General features: G+C 34.9%; 1 protein-coding gene across 5 annotated transcripts in view; it reads left to right on the top strand.

Moving 5' to 3' along the window:
- The window catches only part of GRIK2 (glutamate ionotropic receptor kainate type subunit 2), a 653,190-nt gene that overhangs the window by 441,128 nt on the left and 184,790 nt on the right, over positions 1-27,272 (top strand). For all 5 annotated transcript variants that reach the window (XM_032338955.1, XM_032338957.1, XM_032338958.1 and 2 more), the window contains one exon: positions 5,434-5,640. In XM_032338955.1, coding sequence (XP_032194846.1) covers positions 5,434-5,640 — 207 coding nt within the window. The remainder of the gene's footprint in view (positions 1-5,433; positions 5,641-27,272) is intronic.

Below are 27,272 nucleotides of genomic sequence, written 5' to 3'. Positions count from 1 at the left end.
ACTGAATTAATTGAGGAGATAAAGTGTTGAGATAGGGAATAATAGGAACTCTTTAAATTAGTTCAGGAAAGGTTTCACATTTAATTTGAACCTTAAAGGAAGGAAAGGAGCTCACCATTTGAAGAACATTATATGCACATAGTACAGTATGTTAAAAAGCTCTGAGGCAGAAACTTTCTTTTTATTTGAGAAACTGAAAGAAAACAGAATATTTAGAATTTAAGGAAAAGATGAGATTGAAGAGGGAAATGTAGACTATAAGCCTTCATAATGAAAAATTTATTCATTGAACACATTTCCTGAGTGTGGTTAATGATATATATTAATGAATGCAATCTCCGATGTCCTTGCACTCATGAAAGAAATACACACTCCCCAAAGAGTTAATTTAAATAATAATAAATAAATAGATAAATAAATAATAAAACTTCATATTAAAGTAAATGCAATGGGAAAAACAAAACATTTGCAAACAAAGCAGTAACTTATAAGGAAATATATATATTTATATATTATAAATATGCATATTTTATATATCTGTATATGTATATACACACACTATTTATATCTAGTGCTGAAGAAGCAATATTTGAGCAGAGACCTGAATGATGAGAATGATCTTAGGAAAGATCTTTCCAGTCAGAAATTGGGGGCAAGGAAGGCAAGGCAAAGACTTCAAGTCAGAAATGAGCTTGGCAAGTTTGAGGAGCAGAAGGAAAACTAATATATCTGGAATATAATGAGAGAGGAATGAAAAGCCAGGGTCAGAGAGGAAAGTGTATAGCACTGTGACCACCAGGGTAAGCAGTTTTGCCTTTTTTTTTTTTCTCCAAGTTTCAATAAAAAGCCATTATTGGGTTTTAAGCAGATGCATGATGAAATAATGTTTAATTTTTAAAAGATCACTATGACTTTCTATGGAAAATTGAGTATGGGAACATAGAAATGGAAAGTAGAAGTAAGAGACTACAATAGGAACCTACAGGGGAAATAAAGCTTACATGAACCATGTTGAAAGCAGGGGAAATGGAAGGAACTTGATAGGTTTTCAGGATTTGCAAAGGATAGAATGGAGAGTTAGAGTGATTTCCTGGCTTTTGACTTGATCAATTTTATGAGTGCTGGACTCATTTGCCAATGTGAAAACGAGCGGTAACACAGATTTCAGGGGTCTTGGCAAGGAAGTTGAATATTATTCTAAATGCACTGGGTCATCTATTAGTTCGTTTGAAGTAGTGGTGGGGATATAATTAAATATATACTTTAAGATCTTTTGTTGCTCTTTAGTGAATGAACTAGAATAAAGGAAAGTAAGTATGATGCCTCAGTAACTGGTTGAGTAACTGGGTAGGTGATGGTGTCATTTTTTTTTTTTTTTGAAATCAGAGAAAAGGTATACAAGTTTTAAGAAAAAGATGAATTCTGTTTGGGGCACACTAAATGTGAGATATCTATGAGACATTAAGTGGTACTGACAAGTGCTTGCTGAATATGTGTGCCTAACGCTTACTAGGAGAGGTCTAGGTCAGGTATATAAATTTTGGAGTCATCAGCTTAAGATGTTATTAAATTTAGAGGCACCTGGGTGGCTCAGTGGGTTAAGCCTCTGCCTTCGGCTCCGATCATGATCTCAGGGTCTGGGATTGAGCCCCGCATCGGGCTCTCTGCTCAGTGGGGAGACTGCTTCCCCCCCTCTCTCTGCCTGCCTCTCTGCTTGTGATTGTTCTTTCTCTGTCAAATAAATAAAAGCTTTAAAAAAGATGTTATTGAATTTAATATGTGTGGGTAAGTTCATTTAGGCACAAATTAAAAAAAAAAAACAGAAAAGGAGCTATAACTAAGCATAGAGAATCATCAACATTTAAAATAAGGTAGAAAAACAAACAAAAAAACCCAAAACAAAAAACAGTAGCAAACGATCCTGAGAGGAGTTCCCACTGTGGTAGGGGCCATGCCATGGAAGCATGACGTGCTTAGAGAGGAGAGTGTTAAAGTGTGTGTGTGGGTGAGCGGGGAGGGTGATAGTTCATTTTGCAAATGCAGCGGAGAGGCTGAGTAAAAAGAGAATAGAGCTACATCTCTTGGATTCAGCAAATTGGAGGTCCTTAGTGTTGTGTCAAGATCCGTTAAGCGGAGTTAGTCTAGAAGTCACTCCAGTGGGTGGACAGATAACTGAAACATTGAGGTAGCAAGTGTAGACAAATCTTTCTGGATAGTTGTCTATAAAGAGAAATAGAAAAATTAAGGTGTGGCAGAAAGGGTCACAGGACTAAGTGAAGGCTTTGGAACAAGTATACATACTTGGAAAATGATTCCATGTGAAGGGACAGATTGGTTATGAAGGAGATACAAAATAACTCAGCTAATTTTGGGGACTTGGAGCAAGTGAAATGTGGTGGGAATATACTATGTATCATCCTTTTTGTCCCCAGATCCATCTTCCATTTTTCTTCACTCTATGGTCTGTCCCAGGTGTCTGATTTGTGTGGATTACATCAATAGACTCATGTATCCCCTGGCTTTTGATTCAGTTTAACCAGTGGGAAGCCCCAGCAAGAGATCAAAGGGAGGGAGACAAATGAGGTCATGGTTTCTATCTCCATGGAAACATTCTGTAGTTAGGTTAGACCGGTTGTATATCTCAGCTGAAATCACTACTCTGCTCAAAGTGGCATCCTGTTTTGGAACCCTGACTAATACAAAAATCAGAATATAATTATTAGGACTGGCCCAATAAGCAGAGTTCTAGTTCCTCTATAACAGGAGACAAAGAAAGAGAAAATGAATACAAGTAGATGAGTTTGGTGGGGTTTGCTGTGGGCATGTAAGGGTATGACATGTCATTGCTTTTGTTTTCTTACTGAATTGATCAACTAAGTATTAGAGTAGAAGGTTGTGAGGTTAAGAAAAATGGATAAAATGTTCATCTCGTAGAGTTTGGAAATAGATCCTATCATAAAATGTTTGAGGGTATTAATTGTGAGTATAAACAGTTAGTATTGTTTAGTTCTTTGGGAGTAGGCATAGAGGAAAAGAAATGTCATGTAAGGCATATTTTTTGTAAGGCCAGATACTCCAGCACAAAAGTGGTGAAAGTCTTGAAGATGTGTATAATACAGAAATTATGCTAATGGACCTTGAGACCTAGGCCAGACAAGGTTTGGAAGTCAGAAGTGAGGTTAAAAGGGGATTGATGGATAGTGGGAAAGTATAGGGGTCCCTGAGTTAGAGATCTTTATAGGACTAAAGAATGGTAGGCATGGGTGTGATTGAACAATGAGCTAGATGAATGGGCTTTAAAAAATCTTAATATAGAAATAGATCATTTTCTGACCATTGCAGAGTGTAGCTGTAGTCATGGGAGAGGGAGGCTAATCCCAGTGAGGGAAAGGATTTGGCAATGAGGGGGTAAAAGGACTGAGACACCATGTTGGATGCTTCATGTAGGTGGATTTTGAATACATAAAGAATAATGATAAGAGTTGGTAAAGAAAGCAAAATTGCCATCCAGTAGGTAAACATTTGGAAGTAAAGGCTTCCCTTCCCCACTTAGTACATATTTTGGTTCCGATTTCATTGGATAACAGCACGTGTAAAGACAGAGAGCATGGTATAGTAAAATGGCATGAGCCATAGAGGAGCAGAAGCATGAAGGAGGGAAGAAATGATATGGGGTAGCAATGAGGGGCAAGGAGGACACCAAATGTGCCTTTGTACCTGAAGGATGGGAGGCAATGATGATCTCCATGAAAGAGAGCTGAAGGAGAAGCACTGTTATTGGGATATGATCCAATAAAGCAGAAAGATGAAAGGGCATTCCAAAAATTAGTTGAAAATGTGGAACAACAATGTGCTGATCTCTAAGCAGGAGTTCTGTCATACGGTGACAGTGTGTGGGAACATGAGAAGAACAGCAACTGGTCAGGCTAGAGCAAATATGAAAACAGTAGAGGGAAAAGCCAGGTCAACAGGGTTGGGAAGAAAGATGGAATTAGTCTTGTTTCTGAGATGTGTATGGGCAAGAGGGCACATTACCATCATATCCAAAATGAGGTGTAATGACCCTCATGGGATGATTGTTGTTCTCCAGAGGTTGGAAAGAGCGTAATCACCTTTCTAGACAGACTGGCATGGCAACTTTCTCTAAATTTTCCACTCCACAGTGTCTTTCCCTAAGAGAGCGCCTTCTAGAGCCTTTACCCATGGTCAGATAGTAAGTAGCAGAGCCAGCTGCACTCTGGTTTATTCACAGGATACCACGTTCTTCCTGCCCCACAAAAATATGTTAACGCATGGATTCTCTTAGTACTTAATTAAACATATGAGTTTTTAACAGGGCCTGTTGTGCAGAGCCTGTAAGGCTCCTCTCTCTATTAATTCTGACTTTATTCAACTGATTCCCTCACCTCCTGGATGTGACTTCAGTCACACTGATGGCAGTACTCCTCTTTCTGGAACACTCCAGTATCATATTGGCCTCGGGGCTTTTACTTGCTGTGTCCTTGACCTGAAATTCTCTTCTTTCAAATTTTCAAATGGCTAAACTGTTTCTCATCTTTTAGGTTCTACCTCATTTCTCCTCTCCTCAGTAAAGACTTCCAGACGTATTACTCAATTTTGTCTTGTCCTCTTTTATCTTGCCAAGTACCTTGAAGTTGTTCTGTATCCTATTGCCCTATTTTATGCTTTTATGTCATTTATCAGCATCAGAAGTTAGGTGTTCTATTTCTTTAGACATTTATTATTGATTTCTTCATCTATATCATGAACTTCATGACTCAGAAATTTCTCTTTTATATAGAGGAGGGCTGGCTCATAGTAGGTGTTCCCTAAAATGTTGTATGAATGCAGAAACCCTTGATAAATGTTGTTTCTTTTTCCATATTCCAAAGCAAGTTACTATTTTTTTTCCTATAAATATAGTAGTCATAATTTTCATATTTGTTAGGACAAAATGGGGTAATATAGAGGAGTCCCTACTCCAGATTTTAGAGCATAGTAGGCAATTAGTGAGTTTTTATCATTCTTTCATTGATACAGCCCCCTGAAATAGAACAGCATATATTGAATGAATGATGTGAATCAAGTTGGGATATTGCAGTCATGTGAAATTGGATCTTATGTTTACTTATTTTATAGCATATATCACATTATATGTTATTTTTCACATATGATAGAAGATAAATAATATCATATTTTTATTATATAGTCATGGTGAAATTATTATAGTCACATATTCTCTTTTGAAGTACAAATATTCCCAAATTAGTTTGCCTTCTTAAGATTTCACCTTATATTAATTACAATTAATAGAAAATAAAATTGACTGTTATTCTAAATTAATGTGAAATATTCTGTCTTCTAAGGAAAGCTACAATTCTCATAGTTTTACGATTAATTAATACCTCCTATCTTCATGTTTACTGTTTCCAGGAGGAACCCTATGTCCTGTTTAAGAAATCTGACAAGCCTCTCTATGGGAATGATCGATTTGAGGGTTACTGCATTGACCTCCTCAGAGAGTTATCGACAATCCTTGGCTTTACGTATGAAATTAGACTTGTGGAGGATGGGAAATATGGAGCTCAGGATGATGCCAATGGACAGTGGAATGGAATGGTCCGTGAACTGATTGATCATGTAAGTGTCTTTTCTCATTATTGTCATTACCTCTGGTAGTTTGCTATAAGATTTACTTTTTAAAAATTTTTTGAGGGTCAGGGGTTAATGACAAAAAGCAATAATATATTTCAAGTATGTATTTTCTTAAATAATAAAGTAGATATATTTTTGCTCTTAAATATAAAGAATCTAAGAGGGATGTTTGGTCCTATTAGAAAGAGGTGTCTGTTATAAATTAACTAGTATGTAGTGATTTAATACCTTAAAATAATTTAGTCCTAATTTTCAAGTTATAATGTGGGTTCCCAACAATTTATATCTTTTTCACCTTTATAATGCTAAGTTCATAATCAACAATAAGAATGAGTGATGCAAACTCTAAATTTTGTGATAAAAATTTCCTAAACTAGGATAGGATACTTCTTATCTTTATTTTTTTATTTTTTATTTTTGATACTTCTTATCTTTAGAGGATAGGATAGTTCTTACTTTAGAGTAGAAATGAAAGCAATCCAAAAGAAGAGAATATGATACTGTATAAAAGTAATGCAAATGTATTAAGCATATGGAAGCAGAAGGATAAACATTTTATTTAGTTAGTTAGTTAGTTGAATAAGCCAGACATTCCTTCTTTGGCATTATTTCATAACTTATAATTTTCTAATTGATGATTTTCATTTATAATGAAGGCATTATTTCATAATTTCTCAGTCAGTAGTGTCAATTAATTCATCCCTTTGAAATATGCTCTTTTATCTTAAAAAATAATAGCTTTGCATTTGGTTTTGTGTTTTGTAATATTTAAGTTTATTTTGACATTTTCTATAATATTAAGGCATGTAATTCTTGCTAAATATTCTATAAAATAACAAAATATACGTTCCTTTAAAATACAGTGTGAATTATACCCTAAATAAAAGTTCTTATTAATGGAAATAACAAATATAAGCAATTTTTGCAGCATTTTGAAATACTTCATTGCTATTAATTACAACACTTATTATCAAGAGTAAGGGAATAAGGGAGATCTGAATCTATCTATATCTTTGTATGTATGTATGTATGTATCTAACTATATTTCATCTTTCTATCAAGAAGGAGATATTAGGGATGCCTGGGTGGCTCAGTTGGTTAAGCAGCTGCCTTTGGCTCAGGTCATGATCCCAGCATCCTGGGATAGAGTCCCACATCAGGCTCCTTGCTCGGCAGGGAGCCTGCTTCTCCCTCTGCCTCTGCCTGCCATTCTGGCTGCCTGTGCTTGCGCTCTCTCTCTTTCTCTCTCTGACAAGTAAATAAAATCTTAAAAAAAAAAAAAAAAGAAGGAGATATTAGGCTTTGGTTAGAAGCAGAATAACAATACAAATAAACAATCATTTTTAAAATATATGTTTCTTTTTTTTTTTAAGATTTTACTAATTTATTTAACAGAGAGAGAAAGCACAAGTAGGCATGAGAGGCAGAAAGAGAGAGAGGGGCAAGTAGGCTCCCTGCTGGGCAGAGAGCCTGATGTGGGGTTCAGTCCCAGGACCCTGTGACCATGACCTGAGCCAGAGGCAGATGCTTAATCCACTGAGCCACCCAGGCACCCCTAAAAAATATTTTTCTTTAAATCTTCCACATACTTCTTTTAATGACTTGAAATTTACTCAATAAGGTCCTAAAGTTCCAGACTCAATCAATTATTTTTAAAAAATTCTGCTTAAATGGTCCATTTATATTTTAACTTTGTAAAATCCATTAAAGATGTTGACAATATATGATTTGGAACCAAATATAAAACTTTAAACTTTATGTTCACTTCTATTAATATAGCAGTAACCATCAAAACTCCAATTCCAGCTGGTTTAGCAAAAATGTTAACTTGTGGGCGCCTGGGTGGCTCAGTGGGTTAAGCCGCTGCCTTCGGCTCAGGTCATGATCTCAGGGTCCTGGGATCGAGTCCCGCATCGGGCTCTCTGCTCAGCAGGGAGCCTGCTTCCTCCTCTCTCTCTGCCTGCCTCTCTCCCTACTTGTGATCTCTCTCTGTCAAATAAATAAATAAAATCTTTAAAAAAAAAAAAATGTTAACTTGTATGTTTGCATCTTTGACAAGTCCAGAGGTGGTGTGGCTGGATTTTGCCTCAGTTTAGTCCTTGCTTCCTTGTATCTGTTTTACTCTTGGACATGTGCCTCCCAACAAGTGTCAGGAACAATTGCCACCAGCAGTTCTAGATCAAACATCCAGGTAGAAGTAAAACACCTGGATGTTGTTTCATCAAGAGACCCCAAATTTGTTTTCATTGGCCTGAGGTAGGTCATAAACTAAATCCTGAACCAATTATCCCATTCAGCAGGAAGTGCCATTCTCACTGGATAGCTTGGGAGCATATATATCCATTTAAGAAAGTAGGAGTTGGAGGTCAACCTCTTTTAAAACAATGTAGATTTAGATTTGAGGAACTGTGGAATTTTAAAGGAAAATTAGGATTTTTATACCTGAAGAAAGAAGAATGGATGCTGCACAGCTCAATACAATGGATATCCACTATCAGACCTTGGAATAAGTGGCTTATATAAAGCTTTTATTTGAGAGAGAGCTCGGGAGTTTTAGATCATCGATGTCTTTATGTATATATTTGTCAGAGGTGCTCAATTAGTGCCCTTTAATTAAGATTTTTGAGATTCAAAATGGATTGGAGTTTTTTGTTTTCTAGAATTTGTTTCTTTTTGACTTATTATCCATGTTTCTTCAAGGAAATTAAAAGTAGAAAATGAGGTTAGGAAATAATGATTTACATCTATGGCTTTAAATATGACACACCAAGTAAGGGACTAGTAAGGGATATTATCAGTTAATACTTGTTTCTCAAGAAAATTGCCTGTGGTATTGAGTTGAGACCACTGATGAGAGCTTCAAGTCATTGAGTCATTTTATTCTTCTTGGTGCCAAATCTGTCACTTCACCTTCCTTTTTTCCCTTATTAGTATTCCCTTTCTTGGTACCTTCCTCATGTCTCATATTGTCGACATAGCCTTGGTTTTTAATATTTAGCACAAGTCATATTAAAATAGAATGATGATTATAGTCGATATATTTTTCTTTGTACAAACTCAGCCCGGTTTGCACATTTATGAATATGCTAATTTCAACAACAACAAAACAATAGTAACTCTTACTGATAACCAGATAAATACCCTAGACTTCTTGCTTTCCTTGGATAAGCTTACCTTGTCTTGTAGCTTGATAACATTTCTCCTGTTGAAATTTTACCATTCTATATCTTCAGCCCTGAGCCTTAGACCCATATATCAACCCACTTCTGTTATATTTTTGGCTTAAATTTTTCATAAGCATCTCAAAGGTAGCATATTCCAGACTGAATTTGTTATTTCTCTTTCTTGAGCCTTCCTTTTTGACGAGTCTCCTATATCAGTACATGGAGCAATGAGTCAATAGGTTTCCCAAGCCAAAATTTAGTAGTCATTTTTTTAGTAGTCATTTTAAAATCATTTCTCACTCTACCATGTTCTATTGAGTGTGCTCCTTAAATAATTCCAAAACCTTCCTACTTAGCTCCATCTCCACTGTCATCTGGAATAATATCCCAATATGAGGTCCTTTTCCGTCTAATCCATTATCTCTGTGAGGGGTTGTATCTGTGTGTATTACTGGAAGATTTTATGCAAGAAAAGGGCATGTTTCAGAAGGAAAATCTTATTTTGCTCTTTTCTTGCATAAAATCCTCCAGTAGTTTCCATTATTCTAAGGATATAGGACTGACTATATATTCATAAACCTTTCGTATTTGGTCATTGTTTATTTGTTATGGAAATTTTCTTTTTACTATTCAGAACTAGTCTCAGATCTTCTCCACTGTGCTTTCTGTATTGGAAGGTTGTCTTACCTGGAGTAAATCAATAGGGCTCCGAGAAAGAGATCCAAGGGAGGGAAAGAGAGTGAAGTCAGAATATTTATTTCCTTCCTCACTCCCTGAGCTGTTGCCTTGAGCTGGCTGCATCCTTACAAGGCACTTCACTTTCTCATTATGATCCTGCTCTTCACAAATCTCTCTCCTGTTCTAAGTTCCAACTTACACCCTACATAGCTTTATTTCTTCGGATCTTAGGGGTAGTTACAGTTTAGCTACTGTTAGCCTTGGGATCCTGCACTATCCCTTAAAATTTCCTGACACCAGAGGTCTTTGAAGTTTGTTCCACAGAACTGCAGACCTGCTAGAAATGCAAATTTTCCTAGAATTACTAGATCTAAAACTCTGGAGTGGGGACTGGTAGTCTTTCTTTTAACAAGCCTCAGTGGTGATTCTGATGTTCTCTGAAATTTGAAAATCAATGTCCACTCTAATTGGCACACCTCTCTATATTTTATTCTATTCTGCCCTATCCAGCCAAAGCCATGTGGACTTTTCCCAGTCTTATTCTCTTTTGCTTTCAGGTTAGTTCTCTGTGTACCACTGTCCTCAACCTCCACCTCAATCACTTCACCTGAATTATTTCTGTTTAACTTCAGAAACTCTTCCCCAGTGAGGTTTCCCCATCCCACTCCACAAAACCCACCTGCTATGAGTTTTCACACTAACCTTCTTGCATAACACCTGTCACACTTTAATTACCAGCTCAATATCTGTCATACTTGTTTAAATGTAAGTTGTATGATAGTTATACAATCAATCAGAACTATTTTAAGTGCAAATGTCAGAAACATGGCTTAAAATAGCTTATACAAATATAGTTTTTTAAAAGTCCCATGACACTAAAAACTCCAGTGGTGGTTCTCAATTCAAGTATAGTTGGCTCCAGGGTCTTAAAGTCTGTCGTTAATGACTGACCTCTCTTTTGCTACCTTATTGTCTCTTGGCTTTACTCTCCTCTCCATATGTTTTATTCTTAAGTGCTATCTTCCATGTAGTGACAAAGGTGAACTATGGTGGCTCTAGGCCAATGGTTATCAACCTTGGGGAGGTTTTATTTTTGTTCGTTTGTTTTTTGTTTTGTTTTGTTTTTTCCCCCAAAGACATTTTTACTATCTTAAGGAGGTGGGGGTGGGGGTTGCTACTACCGTCTAAAGGTAGAAGCTAGTGGCACTAACCTCTAAACAACGTGCAAGACAGCCCTTCACACACAAAAAGAATTATTTGGCCCTAATCATCAGTCATGCTGAACTAAAGAAACTCTACTCTGGGCTGACCTGGTCTTTAAAGTTTTCCTTTTGAAAGCGATAAAGGTCTTTTTTTGCCAAAGTTTCCGCAAAACCCATGGTGGGGGTTTAGGGTAAGGTGGGATGGGTATCAGTTGGGTCAGTTTGGATAAGGTGCTCATTCTCTGAACTAATCCAAAAGGCTAAAATTAGTTGGAGTAGCCAGACTTGGGTCATGTGTCCATACCTGAAACTATGGGCTAGAGCCCATCTAAATTATACTACCTATTTTTATATAAGGTTAGGTGCAGAGGCAACTAATATTTCTTTTATATGAACTATGTGCCAAATCATTTTCAATTTTGTTTTTTTTTTTTTGTTTTTTTTTTTTTAATTTTGTTTTGTTTTTGTTTTTGTTTTTGTTTAGGCTTTACTAGGTTAAGTAGAAGGGAGAGAGCCATCAAGAGGCTGCATTTACACAAGTGTGGTGATGGGGAAATACAATTAAAAATAAAACCTCCTTCCAACCTAGAAAACCTTTTCATAAAGGTAGATGAAAAATAAAATAATTTTATTAATGAATAGGCATTAAACAAGAATGGAATGCACATCAAAAGCAATTCACTAAGAGATTGAAAAACAAAGAAATCTCACCCTTTTTAATAGCCAGGAAGACACAACCCATTGCATATATGTTCTCAAGATAAACAATACCTAGTCCTCAAGTAAGAAGGCTTAAAAAAACACCCTTTATTACATATGGTTCCTCCTAAATTCATTTGGAAACTGGGATGAATGTCTGTGTTTACTAGTTGGTTTTATATAATAGAAAAATAAACTTTCAAGTCTTTATGAGAAAGGTAGGTCTTAGGCTCCCACCCACCAAAATTAGGCTCCTCCTCTCCCACAAAAATTTGGAAATAGGGTGTTATCTTCTATGGTGATTACATTTCAAAAAGATAACCCCAGATCCTTGGGAAAGACATTCCTAGGTCATAAAGCTGGAAAGAGTCTTAATTAACTTTTTGAAGATTTATATATATTTCAAAGAGAAAAAGGACTTACAAGTTTTCTAAAGTAAATGTTCTAAGAAAAGGGGAGGGGCTTTATTCCTTTATTTTCAATAGGGAGAATTGAGCTTCCTGTGTTTAATTTGTATTTGCCCTTACAGTTCCGAATCTTTGTTATTTTAGTAAAACCTGTCTTAACCACCTTCTTCTCCATCTCTCTCTTTTTTTTGTTAACTTTTTAAAAAAAGATTTTATCAATTTATTTGACAGACAGAGATCACAAGTAGGCAGAGGCAGGCAGACAGAAAGAGAGGAAGGGAAGCAGTTCCTGCTGAGCAGAGAGCCCCATGCGGGGCTCGATCCCAGGACCCTGGAATCATGACTGGAGCCGAAGGCAGAGGCTTTAACCCACTGAGCCATCCAGGAGCCCCTCCATGTCTCTTTTTTGAGAAGACCCTCAAAGTACAGCGCTTGGTATAATCTCTCAAATTTATTTTGATCCAATGAGAGATGATTCCTAGGTGATGTAACATGAGGATACAAGAAAGATATTAGGAAAACACAGCTCCCTGAGGCAGTTAGTCCTTAAAAAGTCACAAGCCTTCCCTTGAAGGCACCTTCCCCTTCCATCATCTCCATGGTAAGCCTGCACAACACTGCACACTAGTAAGTCCCTGTTAAGGCAGATGTGAGTTCAAATTCTAATTTTTCTGCTATGTAGTTTTATGCCTTGGGCACATTGCCTTAAACTCTTTGAACCTTAGTGTTCTCAAAAATAAAATAAGGATAATGTCATATTAATAATTAGTATGATATATATAAAAGTTCCCTAATGCAGTGCTTGACATGTAGTTGATAAACAATACAGATGCATTAATACAGATGAAATTAATACAGATGAAATTTATCATACATAGTAATATGTATACTTACTCTTTCTACTACTATATTGTTAATGAGCATGCTTGCTGAGGACTAAAACATAAAACATGTAGACACTATTATAATGTGAAAAATGTAGGGATTAGGGTTGCTATTGATACTAATTTTGTATCAGAGTCCATAATATTGGCCTCAGGTTTTAATAATAAAACTGTTTGTTCGTTAGAACTTTCGATATTCAGCTATCTCATTCTACCTAAATTATCTATGTCTGGTGATTTTATATTAGAATTAAATATAGGGAATAATTAATAGAAAGTCAGATTCAGTGTGAGATTAGCAATAGGCAAGATAAATTGGTGGGGAGGGATGATACTTGGGATACCAGCAAAGGAGAGACAACCAGTTTAAAAAATTACTATTTAATATGTATATTTTTTAAATCAAAGTAATCATTAGAAGTAAAATCAAAACATGTTTGGACCTCTTTTATTTATTTTATGCTTTGGTAATGTGTCAAATTTGAATTCTATTAAAACTGAAGGTAAAGAGCTATATTGTTCTTGCCTAAATCTTCTAAAATTTCAACCTAGCACTACTTAAATACATTTTTAAAATAAAACTTACTCAGAAACAAATGATTTGGTAAATTTCAAAAAAATGTTGATAGCATATGTCCTACTACAGAGGAAATAGAAGAGCAATCTAGGTAGTTTTCCTTTATATAGGTAACCTGCCTTTTTAGGTCTTTCCATCAAGCTATCTATTGAGTTTTAATGATGATTGGTGCCATGGGCCATTCTATTTGAAGTTTGTTGGGCAGCTATAAAAGTTGATATTTTTTGTGAGTCATCAGGCTAATTAAAATCTAAATAAGAGCACTATTTTACCTTATCAGTTCCCTGCATCTATAGTCCTCTGTATTGTGTTAAATACTTAGTAGTATTCATTTGCTTCCTATACTGAAAATAATCAGGAGACACAAATGATACAATTGTAGAAAGTGTTCAGCATTAAAGAATATTTATTGAAAGAATGACACAAATGTTGGACAGTGTTCCACAACAAATGTTAAACTCAAGCACCACTCTCCTTAGAGAAAAGGCTACATATTTTCCAAATGCGTTTATTTTTATGTTGCCTTTGAAGGCCCCAGTGAAAGTTTCTATTCAAGGGCCAAGTAAAGAAATGCATTGTGATGTCCTTTCCTTTTTGAAATTAAAGCATTCTAAGTTTTTATATAATATTCTATGTAATATGGTATAAAATTTTTCCGTCTTACACCAAGGTTAGCTATTGAGCTATTGTAAGTGGCAGAGTCTGTGTTTTGTGAATGGAGATCTCAGTTTCTTGCATTCCCCACAAAAGATTTACCTGAGGACCCATGCTTGAATAAATACAGCCAATAAGGAAGGTAGGAAGCACAAAGCAGTTTATTAAAGACACTACACGCTTAAGATGGGAGAGTGGGCAGGTCTGGAGGTGGGAAGTGTGGGAGCAGGGGGGTGGGGGCAGTGGCAGCAGGGGTGGGGCAGAGGCAGCAGGGGCATCTTTTCTTTTTCTGTCTGCTGGGGTCATAGCTGGGGGGGTGTCTCCCAGTGAGTTTGTTTCCAATCGTCTAAGAGACTCCTCCTACCTCCTGGCCTGGAGGGGTAGTTTTTGCCCCACAAAGTTCTTGCCCAAACTGTACTGGCCATCTTCCCTCCCTGAGGGGAAGGGGTTGAAACCCCAATGTAAAAGTATTACTGTGAAGCTCTAGGTTATCCAGGGGACAGAGGCTGAAGAGCAGAACACATGTTCTACACTTGTGACTCTTGATCTGTCAACCCCAGGGTACTGGAAGCCTCTAGGCCAGGATGTTGAAAGGCACAAAATGGGGATATTGTGCCCTCAGGTTTCTAATGTGTAGCCTGTTTATCACCCCCCCCCCCCCCCCAGCGTATGTCTAAGTAACTGCCGACTCTGTTGGAGCCTGACTGAGTAGAGGTAAGAACACAACTTGCTAATGCAACCATTGTATTAAGCTAGGCATAAATTTTACTTGTAGCTTTGGGTTGTGTATTCTTTATGGCTAATAACTCATTTATGGGCTCATGAGATTACTGTTGTGAGTATGTTATTCATAAAGCCAACTAGAGTTATTCATAAGCATGAGGGAAAACACCTAGGCTGCAATAAGCTAGCAGCACATATTATTATGGGACTACTTAAAAGAGACAAGGGCAGTTAAATTATTTTCAAATCTCTGGTGATGTTTGCCTTGGCAGTGGAAAACTTTGGGAAAATTTACACTTTTAAACATCCATACATACGTTAATACACTGGTATGCAAAGTCTCTGTATGTGCAGGTTAAAAATGGACCAGAGATCAGAGACACTCCTTGTTATTTGAAATTCTTTGCTTTTTCATCTTTCCAGCAGAATATGCCTCAGCTGGAGGCAGATTTCAGCACACTCTTACACCAGTGATCTTCTGGGCCTTTTCTGACCTAGTGTCATAATGCTGATAAACTGTATGACGGAATATTATGTCTGCAAATCCAGTTATTTCTTACCTGAGCAATTTGGGAATTTGGATGCTATCTATTTTCTATAATTACAGCTAAAAAAATGAGAAGGTCTTAAAACCATATTCACAGTCCCTTTACCTCATTAGAATTGTATAGATTAGGGGCACCTGGGTGTGCAGTTGGTTGAGCAACCGACTCTTGGTTTCTACTGAAGTCCGTATCAGGGTAGTGAGATTGAGCCTCAAGGGGGTCTCTGCGCTCAGTAGGGAGTCTGCTTGAGTTTCTCTGTCTCTTTCCCTCTGCCTTTTCCTCCTGCATGCTCTCTCTCTCAAATAAATAAATAAAAATCTTAAAAAAAAAAAAAAAAGAATTGTGTAGGTTGAAGTTTTAGTCTATTAAAAGTGTATGTTTTCTTTTAAATAACATTTTAAACTTAGATCTTCCAGAGGGGCCAACTTATTTTCCAAAGGTTACAACTTCTCTGTGCTTAAAGAGGCTTGTATTTTGATATCATTAACCATTTGTGTTTGGTAAGAGTGTATTGGTCAATAAAAGCTTTTTCTTTTTAATGAGGTTCCTTTTTCTAGCTTCAAGTGCTGTTGAAATTTTAAAAAACAAACAAACAAAAGCTTGACCATTTGGCAGATTTCTTATAAAAATCAGTAAGAAAGAGATTCAGTTTCAGTTTATAACACAACAATAGTGAAGTGGAAAGTCTGTTGGGATCTAATTCACCCTTATTTTACATTATTTTGAAGAAGACCAGTGATGCTATGGATTTCCAACTGCATGAATGCTTCCCAGCATGCTGTCCTAGCATTGCAATTGGTATTTAACATTATCAAGCCTTTTATGATTCATAAATGAGCCTAACAGGACCTCTCTATACTTTGCTTTGCCTCCTGATTGCTCTTTTATTATATTCTAGGGAGGAAATCAAATATTTGTTTTTCAGGGAACTTAAAACTGCTCCAGGTATTATCACAAAAATGAAAAGCCTAAATCAAAAAACAGTTTCAAATAAATGGGAATTGACTTGCAGTGTAGCTTTGAATTTTGATAGTAATGTTGTTGTAATTTTGCACTCTAGTGGAAGCATCCTAGTATTTTCAGTTAAAAACATTGAAGAGTAGTGATACTATGATCATGATTTTTTTTTTAATTTTAAGAGAAAGAACTAAAAAATGAACGTGCAAATTTATTTTTAATTCCCCATGACCCAAAAGTGACAACTGTTAGCATATCTGTTTCCTTTGTTTCAAGTTTCTCTTTTAATATATTTCAGACCATTTTGAAATCCCTTATTCACCATAATTAGTTTCTCAATCTAGTAATAACCTAAGTCAAGCACAAAATGTGGAATTACATTTTGCTCTTCTGTCTCCACATATAACAGCTATCTTAATTTTGGTATTTTTCTTGCCCATTTTACTTAAATCACTCAGTAGTACTCTAAAATAGGAATATGCCACTTTTATTTAACTAGTCTACTGAGAGACACTCAAGTTAATTCCATTGTTAACATATGTTAACATAAATTAATTTCATATGTTAACAAATACCAATATTTTTATGAAGATCCAGTCTTGCTGTCTTGTCTACTAGAGCGCCTATGTAGAGCTTCTCTATGTGGCGAACTGAGAAAGAAATTGTTTAGAGTTTATATGTATTTCATAAGATATTGAAAATACTGTTCTCCAAATTATTTTATTAATTTACATTTCCACCAAGAGTATAAAGTTTCTGTTTGTCTGCAAAATCACTAACTTCAAGTTCTCACTATCTTAATTTGGTTAATCTGCATGCAAATTAAATCTCATTGCTTTAATTTGCAATTCCCTGTTAGCCTCTTTCTCCTCCTCTTACATTTATAGACTAGTTTCTCCTCTGAATTTCCCATTTACTTCCTTTGACTTTTATGAATGATACATAGTAATTTGTTATGTTTTCTGAATATTAATAATGCAAATATTTATCCCAGTTAGGTCTTGTTTTTTGATTTGTTTAAAATGGGTATGCATGTGTGTGTTTGGGTATCGAAGTTTTAAAGTTTGAAACTCTCAAATTTATTAATTTTTCCTTATGGCTTGTGATGTTTTTGTGCATTGTTGGAAAAATTCTTCCTTAACTGGAGCTCATGAAATTATGTTTTTTGTTTGTTTGTTTAATACTTAAGTGTCTAAGGTTTTTGTCTTTCAAATTTAGCACTTCTGTCCACCTGCAATTTGTTCATTAAGTCCGCATGGGTTGGACTTCAACTTAAGTAAAAGTCTCAATTTCTTCTGCTCCCTTCATGAGAGACTGCCCCAAATACTCAAAGTAACAACATATTTGTTAATAATTTTCCTTTCTTCATTAAAAAAAGAAAAAGAAAAAGTACTTTGCAAGCAAATGATTTTTACTTTTAATGAGAAATCTTGTAACTATTATCTCAGGTATTAGAGGCAAGGAATTAGGTAAACCACATGACATGTTAAGAAGGGTTAATGCCTTCTTTCTGACTGAACTTTTTCTTCAAAACAGATTTAAACAGGAAGCTGTCATAGTTAAAATGTACCGTCAGATAGTTCAGAGGCAAAGAAGAGAGAGTTAATACAGAGGTGGGATATCACAGACCAGTATAATTCTGATTTGTACCAGAAAAGAGATGATGATTCTTTGGAAATTATCCCACAACTGATACTCAACAACAATTTATTGAAGGCTTATTCTGAGAAAGTCACTGTTATCTATAGTATTAACAATATCTCTCAAAAATATTGATTATATTTTTTAAAAAGAAAATAAGACATGATAAGTGTTAAATATTTCTTTTCATACTAGTGTAAAAAGAATTTTTTCTTCTATGTGATTGCATAGTAGCATTGAGGTTATGTTGAGAAATACTTAGTTTTTGTTTTTTGTTTTTTTTTGAAAAAGATTTTATTTATTTATTTGACAGAGAGAAATACTTAGTTTTTTAACATTTTTTTCTAACATGTACTCTCAAGATTTTTTATTTTATCTATTTATTTATTTATTTATTTATTTATTCATTCATTCATTTATCTTTGGAGGGAGAGTGAGAGAGAGCAGAGAGTTAGCACAGAGCCTGGCATGATTCCGGGACGCTGAGATCATGACCTGAGCTGAAATCAATAGTCAGATGTTTAACTGACTAAGCCCGCCAAGCTCCCCAATAGTCTCAAGCTTTTTAAAAGAATTTATTCCCTAATCACAACCTTTTGCTAATTTCTTCTTTAATTGTAAATGTTAGCAAAACAAACAGAGCTAAGGATTGTTTTATTTTTGGAAATTACATAATAAATTGCTAAATAAACATCGCTCATGGATACTACTTACATTCTTCAAATATGATTCCTGAATGTACGATGCTTTAAAATATCAGTAAAGTAAATGTTTTGGACATAAATATTATCAGAGAAATATAGTATAAAAACATAATGTAAAGACTAAGAGGAAGTTCAATGCTAAAGTTGATATTACAGAGACTTCTATAGATATAGAGATATTCTTATCTACTCCTGTACATCCTATGCATAATTTTACCTCCTACAAAAAGTATACGACCGATCAATCTCACACTACTAGGCACTGAAACTTTTCCTTAAGTTTTCCCCTAACCCTTAGGCAAGATTTATTAAAAAAGAAATAGGATGGAGGATGGGGGTAGTGCCTGACTGGTTCAATCCATAGAGCGTGCAACTCTTGACCTCAGGATTGTAAATCTGAGCCCTACGTTGGTTGTAGAGATTACTTAAAATCTTTTAGGGGCACCAGAGTGGCAAAGTTGATTAGGCATAGGACTCTTGGTTTCCTTTCAGATAATGATCTCATGTAGTAAGATTGAGCCCCCCAGGGGTTCACACAGAGCATGGAGTTTGCGTAAGACTCTCTCTCCCACTTACTTTACCCCTCCCACAGGTGCTCAAGTGCCTCAAAGCAGATTTAAACAGCAAGCTCAAGTGCACCTGCATGTGTGTACATACTCTCTCTCAAATATATAAATATTTAAAAAATAATAAAGTTTTTTGAAAAACCCCCCAAAAGTAGCTTCTCAGAAGTTTCATAAATGAACAGAGGAAACAGAGTGGAATGGAGAAGGCTTGAGTTGGGAATTTGAAAACTCAAATTGTTACATGAAAATGAAAGTAGAAATATAAATTAAGGGCACGGGTATTCTGGGAGAAAATTACCCACATAAGCAGATCTAAAATCTAGAATTACTTGAGTTCAACAATAAAAAGTTTGCATTTGATTCAGAGAGTGAATTTGCAGTGGCACTATTGAAGCAGTGGGCTGGAAAGTTTGTTTATCTGTGGTATATGGAACATCTGTGTGTTATTAAATAATAAACACTGATTTGCATCTATTATTACCAGAAAACAAAATAAATGAATTGAAAACAGATATAAACAAATGTGGTTTTTCAAAAATGACATTTGCTTTAGAACATAAAACAAATCAAAACAGAAACAAAACCAACTCCTAAACAAAAAATAAAATTTTAAAAAGGCAAACCATAGCACGAATTTTCTTAATAGAACAGATATCATTTCTTTGTTAATTGTGATTGAATTTTCCTATCACATAAAATTAATGTGAGGTTTCTTTTATAAAAGTAAATTTGAGGAATGCCTGGGTGGCTCATTGGGTTAAGCCTCTGCCTTTGGTTCAGGTTATGATCTTAGGGTCCTGGGATCGAGCCCGGCATTGGGCTCTCTGCTTGGCAGGGAGCCTGCTTCCCCCCCCCACCTGCCTGCTCTCTGTCTACTTGTTCATTCCCTCTCTCTCTCTCTCTTTCTCTCTGTGTCAAATAAATAAATAAATCCTTAAAAAACTAAATAAAAATAAATTTGAATAATGGAACATGTAATTTCTAAAATAAGATATTCTTCATGATGTCTCCTTATGGAAGTATAATTCAGTACTATTAGTTCAGCATTTTTTTGCCTACCTCAAATTTAGGCACTGAAAATATAAACTTGAATCCTAGGTGAAATAGACACTTAAGTAATTTTTATATACTTAAAGTCATACAATAATAGAGATATTCCCAAAATATTTTAGGAAACCTGAGGTTTATATATCTAATCTTGGCTGGAAGGAAAAGAATCAAAAATGTCATTAAGATTTAATTCTAAGAAAATGACAGATTTTTTTCCAATGTACTGTTTTTAGTGTGGCAGTTTATTTAATTTCAGCTTGAAGTTTTACCTGAAGGATATTATTTTCTACAACATCACAGGTGAGTAAGGAGCGAACTATAACTTGATCAGTTTCATTTAAATATATTGAAAAACAATTCAATTTAAGATAGACTCTGATCTGATTCAGAAAATTGTTCAAGATTAACACAAAGTAAAAACAAAAAAGTTTCTACATCTTTTTTTCCTAAAATATTTATTTTTATTAACTAAGAACAATCTATTACAAAAGCATTTGTTTGACAGTATACCATTATACTAACATTAAGCACTTTTGTTTTATGCCAAAATCATGTGTCTTCACCCATATAATTTCCCGATCATTTCTAAATACATTTTAAGGTTTCCTGGCCCTCTAAGACATTTAGTCTTTGCTAAAGATATAATCCCCGAACCAGAGATTTTTCATTTGTCTTTGCTTTTTTAACATGTTTAATTATGATGATATTTCTAATCAAGTTTTGTTTTTAAGCATTATCCAGCTTGGACCATTGGACGATCAAATGTATTGTCTGTGGGATTTATTCGAGTACAAATTTATTTACTTGTTTATGTGACAGTATTTAACTTAGTATTAGACAATACAAAACTATCATTTATACCCTTGTATTTTCTTCTCTTCAGAAGAGATTAATTCTGATACCTGATAATACACTAAGCTCCTTTTGTTCACCATAGACTAATTTTTACCATCATTTAGATTAAAAAATATTCTCTCTAATGTCACTTTTTGTTTTTCAAAGCATACATCTTCAGACTTTTTTCTGAATCAGAGTATAAACTCTCCAGGAAACTGCATCTCTAGTAAGACTTAACACGGGCTAACACAGGATAGACACTTAATGAGGGTTTGTTAAATAAATTAACTATTTTTTTTATCTATGCCAATTTGGCTGACTCCTGTTAAAAAGCTACTTATAAATAGGGATATGTCTCAAATGAATATCCCCAACCATTATATTCTAGCTATTAACACACATGCCTTGTCTCCTCTGTGCAAATGTCAGTGTCTTGACTGAGGCAGAAATGATTTCAAATTCTTGGCATCTCTCACAATACCCACTATAGGGTCCCACACACGGTGGAGATGATTAGTAAATGTCTGTAAAATAAATAGATGAGTATAAGTTATCCACCCATGCTCTCCTACTCTCCACAGAAAGGAAGTACAATAAAACTTACATTATACCTGTGATTACTCTAAACCATAGATATGATATCATTACAGATTCCTTCTTGAAAAAAGTAAATTCAAGTAAGATTGTTGAACTTACTAGAAGTTTGAATTTTAAAGTAGAGAAATGATTCATACCTATGGAATAAAAGATTAAGGCATTCTGAAACACTTACTATTCCTAATGTAGACCCCCTACAAAAGTCATTTTCCAAGGTTTCTTACACAGATAATGTCAGATATATCAAACAGTAAACAATGAGACAACAGGAGAACATGAGTTATGGAAAACACTCAGGGTAAGACACATAAAGTGACTTTGTCCTTAAGTTCCCCCAAATAATAATACACAAAGGTCAAAATTGTCACAATTATATTTGTAAAATTCAAATGAGCCTTGGTTACATCTGACACTATTGAAAGATAGCTTGTCTTTAGGGCAGGAACAGAAGAGAAATGTGAATTCTGTAATCAAAGGGTCATCAGTATAAAAAAGTCACAATTTTAGTTATTAGTACCTTAAGAAAACAAGTCATCCTGGTCATCTAAAAGTTTATCTTTTCAGCACCTTAATTCAATCTTTTCTGATGGAAACCTTTTTTGACTGCATTACAAGTATTTCACTCTTTGAAACTGCAATGCACCTTTTCAAATTCCACTTGAAAACTTCACATTTGTCTTAGTGCTTCTGTGACAATTTTTTTCATCTCCCATGAATATGAAATTTATTCCAAACTTCTCCATATACACTTTATCTGCTTTCCTATACAAACCGTTATACACACTAGGTAACTTTTATGTCTATTTTCAACCAGCATGTAAATAACTGAAGGTTAGTCTTTTAAAAAATGTGTTGATAATAAACTGATTAATGAGCTGTGCCTTGTGAACTGAGGGTACGATTGGGTTAAATATGTTTAAAACTGGCATTGACGGCTCTGCAGGGCTACCCACACACGGTAAGGATTCCATAGCAGAGATCTCTTGATTCTGGGTCTGGACCATAGTTATACAAGTCCCCAGTATTTATTACATAGTTATTCAGGAATTATTCAGCTAACTATACACACATAACTGATTTTTTAAAAAAGATTTTAAGAAGAGGGACACACACCAGAGAGGGAACGCAAGCAGGGGGAGTGAGAGGTGGAGAAGCAGGCTTCCTGCTGAGCATGGAACCTGCTGAGGGGCTCAGTCCCAGGACCCTGAGATCATGCCTGAGCCGTAGGCAGCCGCTTAACAACAGAGCCACCCAGTTGTCCCAGAACTGATTTTAAATATAAATTATTTGTTTTCATGTGAGTGCTTTGCAGAGTTCTTACTCCTATTCCAGAGATGCAATTAGAAGCCAACTTACAAACCAGTGGACAAAGAGACAAAGGACAAAGCCCTGGTAATCAAATCTCTTGTCCTGTATTCTGGTGATGTCTCTTTCTAATTACTAATGCAGGGCTTTGAGAATTAGAGCATCCTTTTTTGGTGATAAAAATCTAGACATACTATTTTATCTCTCATTTGGCTAGGCAGACCATCACACATCTGCTTGGATAAAATATCTTATCTCAAGGATGTTACAATACAATTAAGTGGGCTGTCATTTCTTAAAGAAACAACTGCTTGTCTGATTAGATTAATAAGAGAGTGGTAACACGTTATTAATGTCTTAAAACAGTTTCATTTTTTTCATCTAAATTCACTTCCTTCTATTTTTTTCTCTCTTCTTTTACTTATTTACTTATTTTACTCATTTATTTTATTCACTAAACTAAGTGGCTATTTTAACAAGCGTACTTCGCAAGATACCAATTAATCAATACTTTGTCTTTCTCCCAAACAATACAAGGACCTTAGAAAACTAAACTGATCAACTCCCCGCTGGCATCTACTACATATTTTAACATAATGATTTGCTTTACTCCCAATTTTTCCCTGTATCAATATAGATATTCTCTCTGTGGGATCACATTTTTTTCTAGAATAATACACTTGAGTAATATCTTTCTGTTGGTAGTAAATTCTTCTCTTAACAACTCTTTTTTTTTTTTTTTAATTGAACTGTCTTCATTTTGCCCTCCTTCTTGACATGTGGTATTGCTGCTATGCAATTTTAATCTAACAGTTATTTTTTTCCTCAGAGTTTTGAGCTTATCAGCCCACTCTTTTCTGACTTTCATTGTTGTTCTTGTGAAGTTTCCTATATGATTCTTATTCCATCATATTTCCCCATCTTTTTCCTCTGGCTTCTTTTAAAATCTTCTCCCTGTCTTTGGTATTTTTAGCTTCATTTGGATGAATCTCAGTTCCCATTTATTTATCTTGCTTAATTTACATTGACTGAGCACATGAGGATTCATGGCCTCTATCAATTCTAGGAAGATTCTCAGCCATTACTCACCATTTATGTTATCCCTTTTTAGAAATCTGATTAGATTTATTTTAGAACTTCCATGGCATTTCAACTCTATTCTCTCATTGCTTTCTCTCCACACTGGATTCCAAATAATTACTTCTGACATACCTGCTTTTTCACTAGTTTATACTAAAGATTTTCCAATCCGTAGTATAATTAATCCATTGAATTTCTGATTTTATTATAATCTTTATTTTAAAAAGACGTACTGGTTTTTTTGTCTGCAAACCCCCTCCCTTGTAATTTCTAATAGTTTTTTTTGTTGCTGTTTTTGTTCTTTGTGTCTCATATATCTTCTCATGCTTTATATGGGATATATAATATTTATTTTATGTTTATCTCATATATAGGTAACTTTAATATCTGAATACTTGAATATCTGATCCTGCAATTTGTTATTTTTCCTGACTTTGCCCAGAGTAATTTGTTTTACTGGGTATTTTCTGTATTTTATCATTGTAGTACACATAATCCTTGAAACATCGTTTGTTGAAACACTTGAGACTTTTGTTGATATGAATTTCTTCAGAGAAATTTTATATGAGTTTCTGTTAGGTCTTTAGTGACACAACCAAACAGAACCTATTAAAAGAAATTTTGTATTTGGCTTTTATCTGGGAGATCGCCACATCTGCATGGATAAGTGGTTAAGAATTCCCAGAGCAGGCATTTTTCCCTTCTTCTTACTCACATTTAATTAAAGCCAAGACTAAAATCAGGAATGCATCCCCATCATCTATCTTTGTGGGGTGTCCTTTATTCTTGTTGACCAGTGAGTATGGGTGTGCTAGGATGTTTTGGATTTATATAATGAAGTTTCGAATCTGATCATTCATTTTGCCTGAGACCCAGGTTTTACCTCCTCTTTTGGGCTTTTGGTCCATCACATGTCAAACTCAAGCCTGTGAGGATTACAGGAATTCAGATGCCCTCAGGGCAAATGTCAGCTCAAAATCTCTGGATTTATATCTTCTTCTTTTGAGTTGTTATGAATTAAAAGTGTTTTTCTAGTCATTTAATCTTTCTGGAAATGTGTCTGGTGGGATGTTTCTACAAATACTTAGTTCTTCACATTATATATTGGATTTTGGTATTGTCAATTTCATTTTCAGGGAAATGACATTTACCCGGCCCCAACCCTTAAGTGCTCGGAGGACATGAAAATTAAAAATTTATTAAATGAAAACATAGGAATAAAAAGGAGCAGTATGGTTAATATCATAATATAAATAATTAAACAAGAAGCCCAAAATACATTTATTTCATTCATTTATTGAAAGGACTACTTCGTGCATTGTTCTGAGCAAGTCCCTGACAATGACATAAAGACCACTTAGACTTGGACTCCTCCTTCCGTGTATTTAATACAGTACAGAAACTAGATATGAATATAGAATCACCCTAACAGATCGATGGAAGTATTATGATGCGCACATGAGGGACAGAGAGTAAATCTCAAGCAAGGGGAGGATATAGGTAGATTGGAGGCGTGTGAAAAGCTCTGTGGGAAGGTGACACTGAGTAGACCTTGAGAGGCTGACCTAACATGAACAAACTTGTATATCAGAAAAATATGCTCAGGCGAACTGTTCTTTTATAAGAACCAGTCAAGGCCACAGAAGAAGGCACTGCATTGAGATTAGTGTAAATGCTTTCTAATCACTTTCTCCTAAGGTATTATTCAGTGGTTCAGAACAGGTATTAGTCAACATCTGTGTTGAACCAATTGCAGGAATATGCATGTGTGTGAACAAGCACACATATATGCACACACACACAAATATTTTATTATGTTCAATTTGTCTAGCTTAAAAAGGCAAATTCGTGTTTAAAAATATGAGGTAATGATCTTTCACCTTGGGATCAACATTACAAATAAAAACATCATTTGAAACACATGTGAAATCTGAAGTCAGTTTTTGAGAAGTCAAAATTTAAGAAAATGTGTAGGCAAATCAGCTAATTATGTATAATAATATTAGACTGAAAGATTTTTAAAATTCATTTTTGTAGAGTAAGAGAAATATCAAGAATTTCCCATGCTCCATCCTATACATTTTTCCTATTCATGATACCATTAAAGAGTTTGCAGAGGCTTATCCTGCCTTGAAATTTAAATGTATAATTCTTAAAGGTTAATCTAAGATCACTTCTAGATCCTTATCTTTAGAGGACAGTCACAGCAAAGATTTTTTTTCTGATATTTCACAAGCCTTTTTAAAACTCTAGATCTAATTAAAACCAATAACTAGTCTAAATGATTAAAATGCCGTTTCCTACAAAAACAAAAACAAACAAACAAACAAAAAACCTCACCCCTGAAGCACTCTTCAAGGCCTAAATCTTCTACCAGTGCCAGAGCCCTGTCACCATTGTCTAAACCTTGGCAAAGTTCAAAGAGAGCTCATCAATGCACAGTGAGAATTAATGTGCACCGCTCATTACCCTGCTGAGACCCTTTGTTAAACAGTCCATTTCTATGCTGTTTGTAAGGTTGTGCTGTTGTAATCCCTGGATAACTGCCAGGAATAGCCATAGTAACAAAACAACCAGTGTCCTTCTGTTTTCAATTCAGTCTGTCATTGTGTAAAGAATTTTTTGAATTATGATGAATCTTGCTGCCAGTCAGTATTTGTAGGTCATTCCAAAACCCTAAGGAAAGGATGTTACTTCTATGCCCTCATAGATGGATTCATTACCATACATCTCTTTACATAAATTATTTATGTTATGGTTTGTCATAACAGGTGAGGTTGAATTTTTTAATTAAAATAGAATATGTAATATGCATATAAATAATACCAGAGTTCTGCTAACACTCTCTTATTGCCTCTGTATAAATCATGGTACACTTAAAAGGTAAATAAACTTGGCTTTCACAATTTTTTAAAGCAATTGATAGAATATTACAAGTACACACCCAAATACATGTTTATACATGTTTATATATACTCATGGTGTGTGTGTGTGTATGTGTGTGTGTATATACACACATATGTATGCACATACTGTATTAATATATCTATGAATGCATATAAACCATATACAGATGTGTATGTGTATACTAAAGAAGTTTTAAAAGAATAAAACTGAGTAAAAAACAGGTATTGCTTGAAAGAGCTGAGATTTGTCATGTCAAGGACAGGGCTTCTTGCTTAAATGTCAGTATAAACTTGGATAATTTAGTGAAGACTTGATCACAGATTTATTTGCTATTCTCACTGAAATTTACTTTTAATTCATTATTCCTTAATATATTTTTATTCTATGTTGAAAGATAATCAGGCCACTGGTATATTTTGATATTAATAAAGCTTTATAAT

Source organism: Mustela erminea, chromosome 4 (assembly GCF_009829155.1).
Source record: "Mustela erminea isolate mMusErm1 chromosome 4, mMusErm1.Pri, whole genome shotgun sequence".
Lineage (NCBI taxonomy): Eukaryota > Metazoa > Chordata > Mammalia > Carnivora > Mustelidae > Mustela > Mustela erminea.
This window is presented reverse-complemented; position numbering and strand designations above follow the sequence as displayed.